This window comes from Pogoniulus pusillus, chromosome 7 (genome assembly GCF_015220805.1).
Source record: "Pogoniulus pusillus isolate bPogPus1 chromosome 7, bPogPus1.pri, whole genome shotgun sequence".
NCBI classification, from domain to species: domain Eukaryota; kingdom Metazoa; phylum Chordata; class Aves; order Piciformes; family Lybiidae; genus Pogoniulus; species Pogoniulus pusillus.
In genome coordinates, this window is record NC_087270.1 from 37,267,141 (window position 1) to 37,279,619 (window position 12,479).

At 56.3% G+C, this 12,479-nt stretch overlaps 1 protein-coding gene across 1 annotated transcript; it reads left to right on the top strand.

Annotated features, from left to right (window-relative positions):
* The first annotated feature begins 2,377 nt into the window (after nt 1-2,377).
* LOC135177163 (sterile alpha motif domain-containing protein 12-like) lies at nt 2,378-6,277 on the top strand. Its single transcript, XM_064146804.1, has 4 exons — nt 2,378-2,447; nt 3,174-3,265; nt 4,933-5,203; nt 5,323-6,277. The coding sequence occupies exons 2-4, from the start codon at nt 3,206-3,208 to the stop codon at nt 5,325-5,327; spliced, it is 336 nt and encodes a 111-aa protein (XP_064002874.1). The 5' UTR covers nt 2,378-2,447; nt 3,174-3,205; the 3' UTR covers nt 5,328-6,277.
* Nucleotides 6,278-12,479: the final 6,202 nt, after the last annotated feature.

Genomic DNA, 12,479 nt, shown 5'->3' on the forward strand with positions numbered 1-12,479 from the left:
TGTTGCCATTATAGGTTGGATGAGACCTGCAAGCCTGGAGCACAGCCCTCTGAGGAGACGCTGAGGGAATTGGGGATGTGCAGCCTGGGGAAGAGGAGGCTTGAGGTGACCTTACTGCTGTCTGCAACTCCCTGAAGGGAGGCTGTAGCCAGGTGGGGTTGGTCTCTTCTGCCAGGCAAGCAGCAAGAGAAGAAGAGGACAGAGTGTCAAGTTGTGCCAGGGGAGGTCTAGGCTGGATGTTAGGAGGAAGTTTTTCACAGAAAGAGTGATTGGCATTGGAACGGGCTGCCCAGGGAGGTGGTGGAGTCAGCATTGAGTTGAGGCAATCCCAAGCACAAATCTAGGCTGGGCAATGAGTGTCTGGAGAGCAGCCCTGAGGAGAGGGACTTGGGGTGCTGCTGGAGGAGAAGCTCAACAGGAGCCAGCAGTGTGCACTTGCAGCCCAGAAAGCCAAGCAGAGCCTGGGCTGCAGCAGCAGAAGTGTGGCCAGCAGGGCCAGGGAGGTGATTCCTCCCCTCTGCTGTGCTCTGCTGAGACCCCACCTGGAGTTCTGCATCCAGTTCTGGAGCCTCTATTGCAAGAGGGATGTGGAGATGCTGGAGTGTGTCCAGAGCAGGGCCAGGAGGATGCTGAGAGGGCTGCAGCAGCTCTGCTGTGAGCACAGACTGAAAGAGTTGGGGCTGTTGTGTCTGCAGAAGAGGAGGCTCCCAGGTGACCTTCTTGTGGCCTTCCAGCATCTGAAGGGGGCTACAAAAAAGCTGGGGAGGGACTTTAGAGGCTGTGAGGGAGTGACAGGACTGGGGGGAATGGAGCAAAGCTGGAGGTGGGGAGGAAGTTGTTGAGCATGAGAGTGGTGAGAGGCTGGACTGGGTCACCCAGAGAGATTGAGGCCCCATGGCTGGAGGTGTTTGAGGCCAGGCTGTGTGAGGCTGTGTGCAGCCTGCTCTAGGGTAGGGTGTCCCTGGGCATGGCAGGGGGCTTGGAACTGGCTGCTCCTTGTGGTGCCTTCCAACCCTGACTCTATGACTCTAAGAATGCTGTATTCAAAGATGAGCACATTGGAGACTCCAGCCAAGAATGTGACCCACAACTGATGCCAGGTGGACAAAAGGTCAGACTGAGGAAGACGTCAGCCTTCCTCCCAAAGACCCCAAAAGCAGCCACCAGGTGGCAATGAGCATGCGTGAAGGGTTGGGACAGTATGGAAATGAATTCCAGGAACTGATTGCAACAACTCCACCTACTCCCAGCACTAACTGCAGTACCCCTACCCCTGCACTGAGTAGGTGTGATTTGGCAGCATAAGTATTTCACCTGACCAGGGTGAAGGTGTGCAAGGGCTTTGGAGCATAACCCCTGGGTTAAATCATATCTTTCCGGGTAACACTCTGCCTGTTGTGAGGTCTCATTTTCCATATGGACCCAGCTCTGCTTCCCATCCCACCCAGACAGCTGAGGTGCAGATGTGTGAGCAACTGGGTGGTGCTTGGCTGCTGATGGGGGCCTGAACCAAAGCAACTTACAAACTCCTCCGTAGGGAGGAAATGGCTTCTGCAACCCACCAGCTGCCTCCTGGCCCTGCAGGTCAGAGCCACACCCGAGATAAGGGACAGGTGTGACAGTGAGTGGCTCTAGTTTATTCCTGCTTGGAAATCCTCCGTGGTGCTGCTGTCGTTGGTTTGAACTAAAAGAAGGGATTTAAAGAAGAAATTGTTTGTGGTGAGAGTGGTGAAGCACTGGTCCAGGCTGTCCAAAGAGGTGGTAGGTGCTGCATCCATGCCAGCATTCCAGCTCGGGTTGGGCAGGGCTCTGAGCCACCTGCTCAGAGGAGGAGGAAGTTGTTGAGCAGGAGAGTGGTGAGAGGCTGGACTGGGTTGCCCAGGGAGGTGGTTGAGGCCCCATGGCTGGAGGTGTTTAAGGCCAGGCTGTGTGAGGCTGTGTGCAGCCTGCTCTAGGGTAGGGTGTCCCTGGGCATGGCAGGGGGGTTGGAACTGGCTGCTCCTTGTGGTGCCTTCCAACCCTGACTGATTCTGTGCTTCTATGCTCTAGTTGAAGATGTCCCTGCTGACTGCAAGGGGGATGGACCAGGTGACTTTTAAAGGTCCTTTGGAGCTGTGATCTGATAATTTTATGCAAGTGTGTTGCTGGTGTCCTTGGCCAGCTCTTGCAGCTCTGATCTGTCCTGCCTTTTCCATGGTGGATCATTTTTGCTGTAGTTTGAGGTGTTGAATCCCCCTTCAGGACCTCGAGGTGGGGGCAGAGCAGCTCTGTGGGCTGTTGCAGGTGGGGGTTGAGTTCCTGCATGTTCTGTGGGCAGGCCCTTCAGGATGTGACTCATCCTTGAGGCTCATCCTGCTTCCCTTGCTTGCTCTGCTGGTGCCTCTCCTGTATCCTCTCCACATGCTGCAACCCTCTCCACTGTCATCGTTGTAGGTGAAGTTACTGAGGTAAGTCCTGTGCCCCTCTGTGTGTGGATGATGCTTGGGGCAAAGAGGGTGAGCCAGCTGCAGTGAACTGGGAGGGAAGGTGGGGGAGCCTTTGCAGGGCTTCTTCACCAGCTCTGGGCATGGGTGGAGCCTGCCTTTGTTCTTTTGTGACCCTGAAAATGTATGGGGGTGTCCCTCACAGCCTGGCAGTGCTGTTTGCTGGGTGAGGCCAGGCTGTCCTGCATGGGACTGTGCCTACAGAGGCAGGGCCAGGGCAAAGGTTTCTTTCATTCTCTTGGTGTTTGGCATCGATCCAGGGTGGAGGGGTGAGGTGGAGGAGGTGAGGCTGGGCAAGGGGTCCCAGCTGAGTTGGGGGATCTGTACTGGGCTGGTGTCCCCACCCTGAGGCTCAGAGGTAGCAGGCATGGGCAAGCCAGGGCTGATCTCACCCCTCCTGGGTGTGTCAGGCTCTGCACACACATGTAGGGAGACAGGCAATGGGGCCTGGCTGTGGGCACTGGCCTGGCACTCTGGTGAGCAGCTTCTTCCTACTGAGGAGGGGGCAAGGGAACACAAACTGAGTGGCACTGAGGATGGCTGCCCGCATCCCCTCAGGGAGGTGGCAGTGAGCTAGGACCACTGCATGGAGTGCTTTGCAGGGCAAGGGGCTGGGTGGGTTTATCTAGTGGGCAGAGACTGGTCTGGGGCAAGCCCCAGAACCCCCAGCTGATGAAACTCTGTTTGCAGGGAACCCGAGCTGCCCTTGCAGGCTGCCCCAGATGGACCCCCAGGGGCAGGATAGGGCAGAGGCACCGCTGGAGGGATGTGCAACGGCCACAGTGAGTGTGGGCAGGTGATGGGGGGCTGGAGACACCTCACAGGTAACTCTGGCTGGGCCACAAGAGTTGGGGGGCACCCATGGGCAGAGAATGGGAACAAGGAACCCAAGTCTCCTGGGCTGCATCTGAAGCAGTGTGGCCAGCAGAGAGGATTCTGCTGCTCTGCTCTGCTCTGGTGAGACCTCTGGGGTCTTCAGCACATAAGAGACACAGACCTGTTGGAGTGGGTCCAGGCATTTTAGCAGGGCCTGTTGGGACAGGACAGGGGGTAATGGTTTCAAACTAAAAGAGGGGAGGTTCAGGCTAGGTAGCAGGAAGAAATTCTCCAGTATGAGGGTCTGGCCCCCATTGCTCAGGAAGGTGGAAGATGCCCCATCCCTGGAAACATTCCAGGTCAGGCTGAACAGGGCTCTTAGAATCCTGCTCTGTTGGCTGCAGCCTGCTTTACCAGATAATCTGGGGAAGTGCCTTCCATCACAAACCATTCTGTGGGTCTCTGAGGGGGCAGACACCAGGACTGGGCCCAGAGAGTGGTGGTGAATGGTGCCACATCCAGTCGGCAGCTGGCACTGGTGGTGTGCCCCAGGGATCAGTGCTGGGCCCAGTCCTGTTCAGTGTCTTTACTTTTGATCTGGAGCAGGGGATTGAGTCCAGCATCAGTAAGTTTGCAGATGACACCAAGCTAGGAGCAGCTGTGGAGCTGCTGGAGGGTGGGAGAGCCCTGCAGAGGGACCTTGGCAGGCTGGATGGGTGGGCAGAGGCCAATGGGATGAGACTGAACAAGGCCAAGGGCAGGGTTCTGCAGTTTGGCCACAACAGCCCCAAGCAGCACTACAGGCTGGGGACAGAGTGGCTGAGAGCAGCCAGGCAGAGAGGGATCTGGGGATGCTGGTAGACAGTAGCTGAAGATGAGGCAGCAGTGTGCCCAGGTGGGCAGCAGAGCCAATGGCATCCTGGCCTGCATCAGGAGCAGTGTGAGCAGCAGGACAAGGGAGGTTCTTCTGCCCCTGGACTCAGCACTGCTCAGGTCACACCTTGAGTGCTGTGTCCAGTTCTGGGCTCCTCAATTCCAGAGAGATGTTGAGGTGCTGGAAGGTGTCCAGAGAAGGGCAAGGAAGCTGGTGAGGGGCCTGGAGCACAGCCCTGTGAGGAGAGGCTGAGGGAGCTGGGGGTGTGCAGCCTGCAGCAGAGGAGGCTCAGGGCTGACCTCATTGCTGCCTCCAACTCCCTGAAGGGAGGTTGTAGCCAGGTGGGGTTGGTCTCTTCTGCCAGGCAAGCAGCAAGAGAAGAAGGGGACAGAGTGTCAAGTTGTGCCAGGGGAGGTCTGTGCTGGATGTGAGGAGGAAGTTGTTGTCAGAGAGAGTGATTGGCATTGGAATGGGCTGCCCAGGGAGGTGGTGGAGTCTCTGTGCCTGGAGGTGTTGAAGCCAAGCCTGGCTGAGGCACTTAGTGCCATGGTCTGGTTGCTTGGGCAGGGCTGGGTGCCAGGTTGGACTGGCTGAGCTTGGAGGTCTCTCCCAGCCTGGTTGATTCTGTGATTCAGGCCGAGAAGGGGAGGTCTGGCATGCAGGTGCCAGCCTGAGCCCATGGCTCCTGTGAGCAGGAGGTGCCAGGCTGCGGGACGAGGGCACAGCCCAGCCCAGCTCAGCGTTCTCCCCGCGGCGCAGGTGCCGGAGGGTGCCCGGTGGGAGCAGCAGCTGGCAGGGCAGTGGTCGGTGGAGCAGGTGGGTGCCTGGCTGGCTGCCCGGGGCGGCGCCGAGGAGCTGGTGGAGCTGCTCCGTGAGCACCAAGTGTCCGGCCGGGTCCTGCTGCGGCTGACGGACAGGAGCCTGCGGCGCATGGGGGTGGTCCCGCGGAGCCGGCGCCGGGAGCTGCTGCGGCTGCTGCTGCAACTGCGGCTGCGGCAGGAGCTGAGGGAGCTGCTCAGCATCGTGGGGGGTAAGCACCCAGCCGCCCTCGCTGTGCGTCGAGGGTGGTCGCCGGCTGTGATGATGCTAGGGGGTGCCATGGACTCCACCGCCTGGGTTGACTGTGATTGCCATCACCTCTCTCCCCAGAATGAAGATGATGTCCCTGTGGAAGTCCTGGAGCCTGCAGGAGGAGAGATGGTGCCATGGGGAGGACCCAGCAGGAGCTGGAAGTGATCACATGAGAAAAGAGAGGTGCTGAGGGGAGCCCCGAAGTCACCATGGCCCCCTGAAGATGCCCATACCTGGCCAGTGCTGCCAGGCGAGGCACCAAGAGGTGGCCACCAGACTCCTCACACCACTGTTGACTTCCATGGAATCCCATGAGCTCTGGCGAGCTGGGGTGAGCCCTACCAGTCCCACAGCCTCAGAAGATCTGCTACATCCATGCCCTAGAAGTGCCTCTCCAGCCCCTCCTCTGACCAGCCTGACCTAGGACAGGGTGTCCCTGCCCATGGCAGGGGGGTTGGAACTGGCTGCTCCTTGTGGTCCCTTCCAGCCCTGACTGATTCTATGATCCTATATCTGCGTATCTATTACACGTCTGGTGCATCTCTCTGGTGGCCTTTGAGAGGTCATGGGGCCCCCTGCCAGAATTTCTACAGCTGTCCTCTGCATAAACTCTTGGTCTCTTCTTCCTTATTTGCTAATTTCTGTTCTCATTTACCAAGTTTCGAGCAAGCTCCCAAGAGAAGTTTATCACCCGAGCTTCATGTCCCGTGACACCTCAGCTACCAAAGCCTCATTGGTCTTAAGGTTCTTCATCCCTGTGTAGTCTTCCCTTTGCCCTTGCACCCACCACCAGTTCTGCTGGACATGGCACTGCCTTAAAACAACGCCCACCCAAAGGCCTGAAGACACAAGACCTAATGGCATCACTGCACTGGGGAAATGCCTCATCTTGGTGCCCAGGGCTGGCAGGGGGGCAGAACCTCAATAAACATCTTCCTGATCATGAGAGAGAAGCTCCTGCTCCCAAATTTCGATCAAGGCTGATCCAAGAAGTTGCACATCCTGGCTCTGGCCAGGAGGTCTGTGTCCAAGATATGAGTGAGTCTCTGGGCAGGCAGCATCAGCTGGGCAGTGCAGAGGCAGGTTTGGGGGGAGCAGCTTTGTGGATTCCTGAATAATGCCCATGAGGTACCTTTAGGATTCCACTGAAGCAGCCCTGAGGTGAGGAGCTGATGGTGGTGGTGAGGCTGGAGGACTGTGGCATCACCCTGAGGGGCTGGAGCTGGGCTGTATCTTTCTTTCATGCCCACTTTCTCAGGAAAAGGCACATCATAGCTGTGGGCACACAGCTGGAAAGGCCCTTGGGGTGCACCCTGGGGTGGGGGGCATCCATCTGAAAGTGGCTGGTCCCTAGCTTTGGTATGAACATGGACCCTTTTGGGGCTGGTGTGCTTACAGCCAGCAGATGCTTGGCTGATCTGCAGGGTGGGGTGTAAGTGGCACCACCCTGCTTTATGCATGGTGCCTCCTTCGGTGCCAGGATGGCTTGGACGAGCTGTAGTGGAGGATTAGGGCAGTGATTGGGTCCCCTGTACTGGGCACTGGTGAGGCCACACCGCAGGGTGTTGATAGGGCACAACAATCCAATCACCAGGAGACAGCCAACCTCCCCCGGGCCAGAGAAGAGGGTGATACTCCCTTGCAGAAAGGCTTCAGGAGCTCCCTCGTGGTGTTAATTATTGATAAGGGAGAGCACAGTCTGCGGCCGTGACCTCGGCACAGGGAAACAGTGGTTTGCTGTTTGCTCTCTGCCGCTGGAGTGCACTGTGTGCCTCTGGGACCAGTGCCTGCAAGGCTGGAGCTTCTCCCTCAGGGCAGCCGGAGGGATGCAGCCCCTGAAATGGGCATCTGTGTCGCTGAAGCATCTCCCTCAGGGCATCCTGCAAGGCTCTTTGAAGGGTGGATGCAAAGTCAGCTCTGATGAGAGGGCACTGGTGATGCAGGAGTGGAGAAAGGAGGAGTCAGGGCAGATCTGGTGGGAAGATTGTTTGGTGGATGACAAACTGGCTGGCTGGTCACAATCCAAAGGATAAAGGGACTGAGAGCAGCACTGTGGAGAGAGAAAGACTGGAGGGTGCTGGTGGCTAAAAAGCTGGATGTGAGCTGGAAATGTCTGTTCACAGCCCAGAAGCCAACGGTGTGCTGGGCTGCAAAGGAGCAGGTCCATCAGGTGGAAGGAGGGGATTCTGCCCCTCTGCTCCACTCTGGTGAGACTCTGCTGCAGTGCTGTGTCTAGCTCTGGAGTCCTCAGCACAGGAAAGACATGAAGCTGTTAGAGGAGGCCCAGGGGAAGCCACAAAAATGATCCAAGGGCTGGAAGAGCTCTGCTGTGTGGCCAGGCTGAGAGAGTTGAGATTGTTCAGCCTGGAGAAGAGAGGGCTCCAGGGAGAAACAGGGGGGATGAGAAACATGGGCACAAAGCTTCTAGCAAGGTCTGTTGTGATGGGACAAGAATGATGGTTTTAAACTAAAAGAGGAGAGACTCAGATTAGATAGAAGGAAGAATATTATTGACAGAGGGCAGAGGATGGTGAGACCCAGCCTCAGGTTGCCCAAGGCAGGAGGCAGATATTGCAGGTCAGCGTAAAAGGGACTCTAAGCAACCTGCTCTTTGGGCTTTGGTCACTGCAGGGGGTTTGGACTAGATGACCTTGAAAGGTCCATTGCATCCCAAACTTGAGGCAGCAGCTGGATGGGTGCACCATGCACCCTCTGATGGGACAGCTGATGTGTGTGCCTGGGGCTTCTGTGGCCCTCTGAGCTGCCTGGCTGGGCTCCACCGCAGGCAGCAGCTCCCAGTTTCACTTTCACGCTCGGTTGCTGTCCGAGTCCTGTTTTCCGGGTGTTGGAGAAATTCTCCTTAGCAGAGCACACAAGAATTGATAAACATGGGCAACCCGTGCTGGGAACGTCCTTGGAGCCCTGGTAGCCCAGGAAATCGAGCTGTAAACAACTGAGCACCCCACACACAGCTGCAGTGGGCAGAGACTAGATAACCAAAGGGGCTGGAGTGGGTGGTCTGGGAGGCTGACCCTTAGAATGTTGTGGTAAGTTAACCTATGCACACCTTACATGTAACTCTGGACCCTCTGACTGCAACCAATCTTGGTGGAGCCCACCTCTTGCTAGAAGTGCATATAAGTCACTGTATCACGGAAATAAAGTGGATTTGGCCATCTAACCATAGTGGTGATCAAAGAGTCATCTTCCCATAGAGCTCCACCGAACTTTTCCCAGCATCCGGGAAGGGAGAAGCTCTCCTCACTGTCTCCACGAAGAGAAAGCAGAGAGCACCCCGAGAGCCAGAGGACTGCATAAAGAGAAGGGCTGGGCTGGGCTGGCACCAGCCTGGGAGCTGGCAGGCAGCTGGCAGAGAAGGTAGGACCTTGCTGCTGGGCTCTGGGGCTGGCACCAGGGATCGGCAGAGAGCAGGGCTTTTGTTTGTCGTCTTCTTCCTATCTGCTGTGCTTTGGCACTGCTGGAAAGAGGCCAGGGAAGGGAGGAGGGAATTTTGGGGCAGCAGTGAGCAGCCCCTGCTCTGAGGTGGGGTGGAGGAAGCAGCCTGTGCTTGCCAGGCTGTTTGAGGACGCTTGAGTGTTGCAGGGGTTGGAGTGGGCGAGTGGGGAGGAAGCAGTGGGAATCGTGGAAGGGTTTGGGTGGGAAGGGAGCTTTCCAGGTCATCTGCCCACCCCCCTGCAGGCAGTGCTGTGGCAGGTCATGGTGCCACACTCACTCCTCCTCTTGTCGGCTTCCAAGGGAGAAAGTGACCCTGAGACATTCCATAATGCCGTGGCCAGCCAGACTGGGAGGGCAGTGTTCATGCCCCTGTGCTGGGCACTGCTGAGGCTGCACCTCTGTGTGCTTAGGTCTCAGGTGACACCCTAGTTAGTTCAGCACCCCAAAAAAGGCTCTGAGAAGCCTAAGCTGGCTGGGCAGTGCTCACTGATGGAGAAAGGATGCAGCTTGCCACCAGAATGAATCCTCTATGTTAATGTCTTGCCATGTCTGGACTCTGTGGATTTCTCCTTTAGACTTTCAGGCCTTTTCTTCCTGCTGCTTCTTCTCCTGAACTTCTTGAGATGGTCTCCATCTTCTTAACACCCCAGCCTCGTTAACAGCTTGTGCTTGGAGGTGATGGAAGCCCTAAGCTCTTCCAGATGAGGGTGGACGAGGCTCTGAGCAGCCTGCCGTAGTTGAAATGTCCCTGCGGAGTGCAGTGGAATTGTACAAGTTCACCTCAAGAGGTCCCCTGCACTTCAAACCTTTCTGTAATCACTGATCCAGGGGTTAAAAGGAGCAGGTCAATAAAGTTCCCAGCTGGCAGCTCCATGTGCTGCGAAGTGCCTGCTGCCTTTCTGCCTGAGTGCAGGCAGCAGCTGGATAGTGGCACCAGGCAGCCCTGGACTTGGTCTAAGAGCTGAGTGTGTGTGTCTGGGGCTTGTGCTGCCTTCTGAGCAGCTCAGTGCAGGCAGCGGCTCCCAGTTTCACTTTCAGACTCGGTTGCTGTCAGAGTCCTGTTTTGCTGGAAGGGAGAAGCTCTCCTCACTGTCTCCACGAAGAGAAAGCAGAGAGCACCCAAGAGCCCGAGGGCTGCATAAAGAGAAGGGCTGGGCTGGGCTGGCACCAGGGATCGGCAGAGAGCAGGGCTTCTGTTTGTCGTCTTCTTCCTATCTGCTGTGCTTTGGCACTGCTGGAAAGAGGCCAGGGAAGGGAGGAGGGAATTTTGGGGCAGCAGTGAGCAGCCCCTGCTCTGAGGTGGGGTGGAGGAAGCAGCCTGTGCTTGCCAGGCTGTTTGAGGACGCTTGAGTGTTGCAGGGGTTGGAGTGGGCGAGTGGGGAGGAAGCAGTGGGAATCGTGGAAGGGTTTGGGTGGGAAGGGAGCTTTCCAGGTCATCTGCCCACCCCCCTGCAGGCAGTGCTGTGGCAGGTCATGGTGCCACACTCACTCCTCCTCTTGTCGGCTTCCAAGGGAGAAAGCGACCCTGAGTCATTCCATAATGCCGTGGCCAGCCAGACTGGGAGGGCAGTGTTCATGCCCCTGTGCTGGGCACTGCTGAGGCTGCAGCTCAAATGTTGTGTTTGTTTGTCAGGCTCCCCACTTTAAAAAGGGGAATTGAGATGCTGGAGCATGGCCAGAAAAGGCCAGGGTGCTGGTGAAGAGTCTTGAGCACAAGTCTTGTGAGGAGCAGCTGAGGGAACTGGAGTTGTTTCACCCTGGAGAAAAGGAGGCTGAGGAGAGACCTTCCTGCTCTCTGCAACTCCCCAAAAGGAGGCTGGGTTGAGGTAGAGATTCATCTCTTCTGCCAAGGAAGAAATGATAGGAGAAGAGGAAACAGCTTTAAATTGTGCTGTTAGAGACCATTAGGGCTCCTGGGCAAAATCTCCCAGGACAGATCTTAGGCTCACAGGATGTTAGGGGTTGGAAGGGCCCCAAGGAAATCATCGAGTCCAACCCCCTGCCAGAGCAGGACAATGCTGTCTAACACAGATCACAGAGGAACACCTGCAGGGAAGGAGACTCCACAACCTCTCTGGGGAGCCTGTGCCAGTGCTCTGTGACCCTTACAGTAAAGAAGTTCCCCCTTGTGTTGAGGTGGAACCTCTTTTGCTTCAACTTGCTCCTTGTCCTATTGTAGGGAGCAGTCTTTTCTTTTCCAGACTAAGCAGCCCCAGGTCCCTCAGCCTCTCCTCATAAGCCATGCCCTCCAGTCCCCTCATCATCCTCGTGGCCCTCTGCTGCACTCTCTCCAGCAGATCCCTGTCCCTCTTCAACTGGGGAGCCCAAAACTGAAGGCAGTATTCAAGATGAGGTCTGAGCAGGGCAGAGTAGAGGGGCAGGAGAACCTCTCGATCTGCTGGACACACTCTGCTTAATACACCCCAGGATCGCATTGGCCTTCTTGGCCACAAGGGCACATTGCTGTGCTATGGTTAACTTGTTATCCAGCCATTCCCTGTTATCTACCATTGTTATCCAACCATTCCCTTGTTATCTACCATGGTTAGCACATACTGATTGCCAGAATGAGATTGAGGTGAAGTGATGTAGTCAACCTGCCAGGCTTCACCATACCTGTGCTGTGACCATCTCTCACCATACCATCAGGTCCTGATCTGCTTAGCCTGCTTAACAGCAGCACAGATGTCACAGTCATGGATGACCTGGGTGATAGCATCCATGGATAAGTCAGTTGACCTATCATGTGCCCATGGGCAGGTTACATCTCTGCCTTGATGTCTGGATGAATCATGGGCTCACTGAGCTACAAAGTCTTGTGAGGAGCAGGTGAGGGAACTGGGGTTGTTTCATCTGGAGAAAAGAAGGCTGAGGAGAGACCATCTTGCTCTCTACAACTCCCTGAATGGAGGCTGGAGCAAGAGAGGGCCACCAAAAGGCCACAAGAAAGTCCCTTCCAACTCTAGACACTTCATAGTTGTTGTTTACCCAGCCTGATATGTGGCAGTGTGCTGGGTCTGAGCTGTGAACCTTGGCTGCATGTGTCTTCTGAAAGTCAAGGATCTGACCAATAGGAGCTTCTGCTGCAAGGTGGTGCTGGTAGACAGTAGCTGAAGATGAGCCAGGAGTGTGCCCAGGTGGGCAGCAGAGCCAATGGCATCCTGGCCTGGATCAGGAAGAGTGTGGCCAGTAGGACAAGGGAGGTTATTCTGCCCCTGCACTCAGCACTGCTCAGGCCACCCCTTGAGTGCTGTGTCCAGTTCTGGGCTTCTCAATTGAAAAGAGATGTTGAGGTGCTGGAAGGTGTCCAGAGAAGGGCAAGGAAGCTGGTGAGGGGCCTGGAGCACAGCCCTGTGAGGAGAGGCTGAGGGAGCTGGGGGTGTGCAGCCTGCAGCAGAGGAGGCTTAGGGCTGACCTCATTGCTGTCTACAGCTACCTGAAGGGAGGTTGTAGCCAGGTGGGGTTGGGCTCTTCTGCCAGGCAAGCAGCAACAGAAGAAGGGGACACAGTCTCCAGTTGTGGCAGGGGAGGTCTAGGCTGGATGTTGTTAGGAAGTTGTTGTCAGAGAGAGTGATTGGCATTGGAATGGGCTGCCCACATTGCTGGTGGGGTCACTGTGCCTGGAGGTGTTCAAGAATAGACTGGCTGAGGCACTTAGTGCCATGGTTTAGTTGATTGTCCAGGGCTGGGTGCTAGGTTGGACTGGATGAGCCTGGAGGTCTTTTCCAATTTGGTTGATTCTATGATTCTATGAATTAGACCTTTGTCGTGGAGGAGTT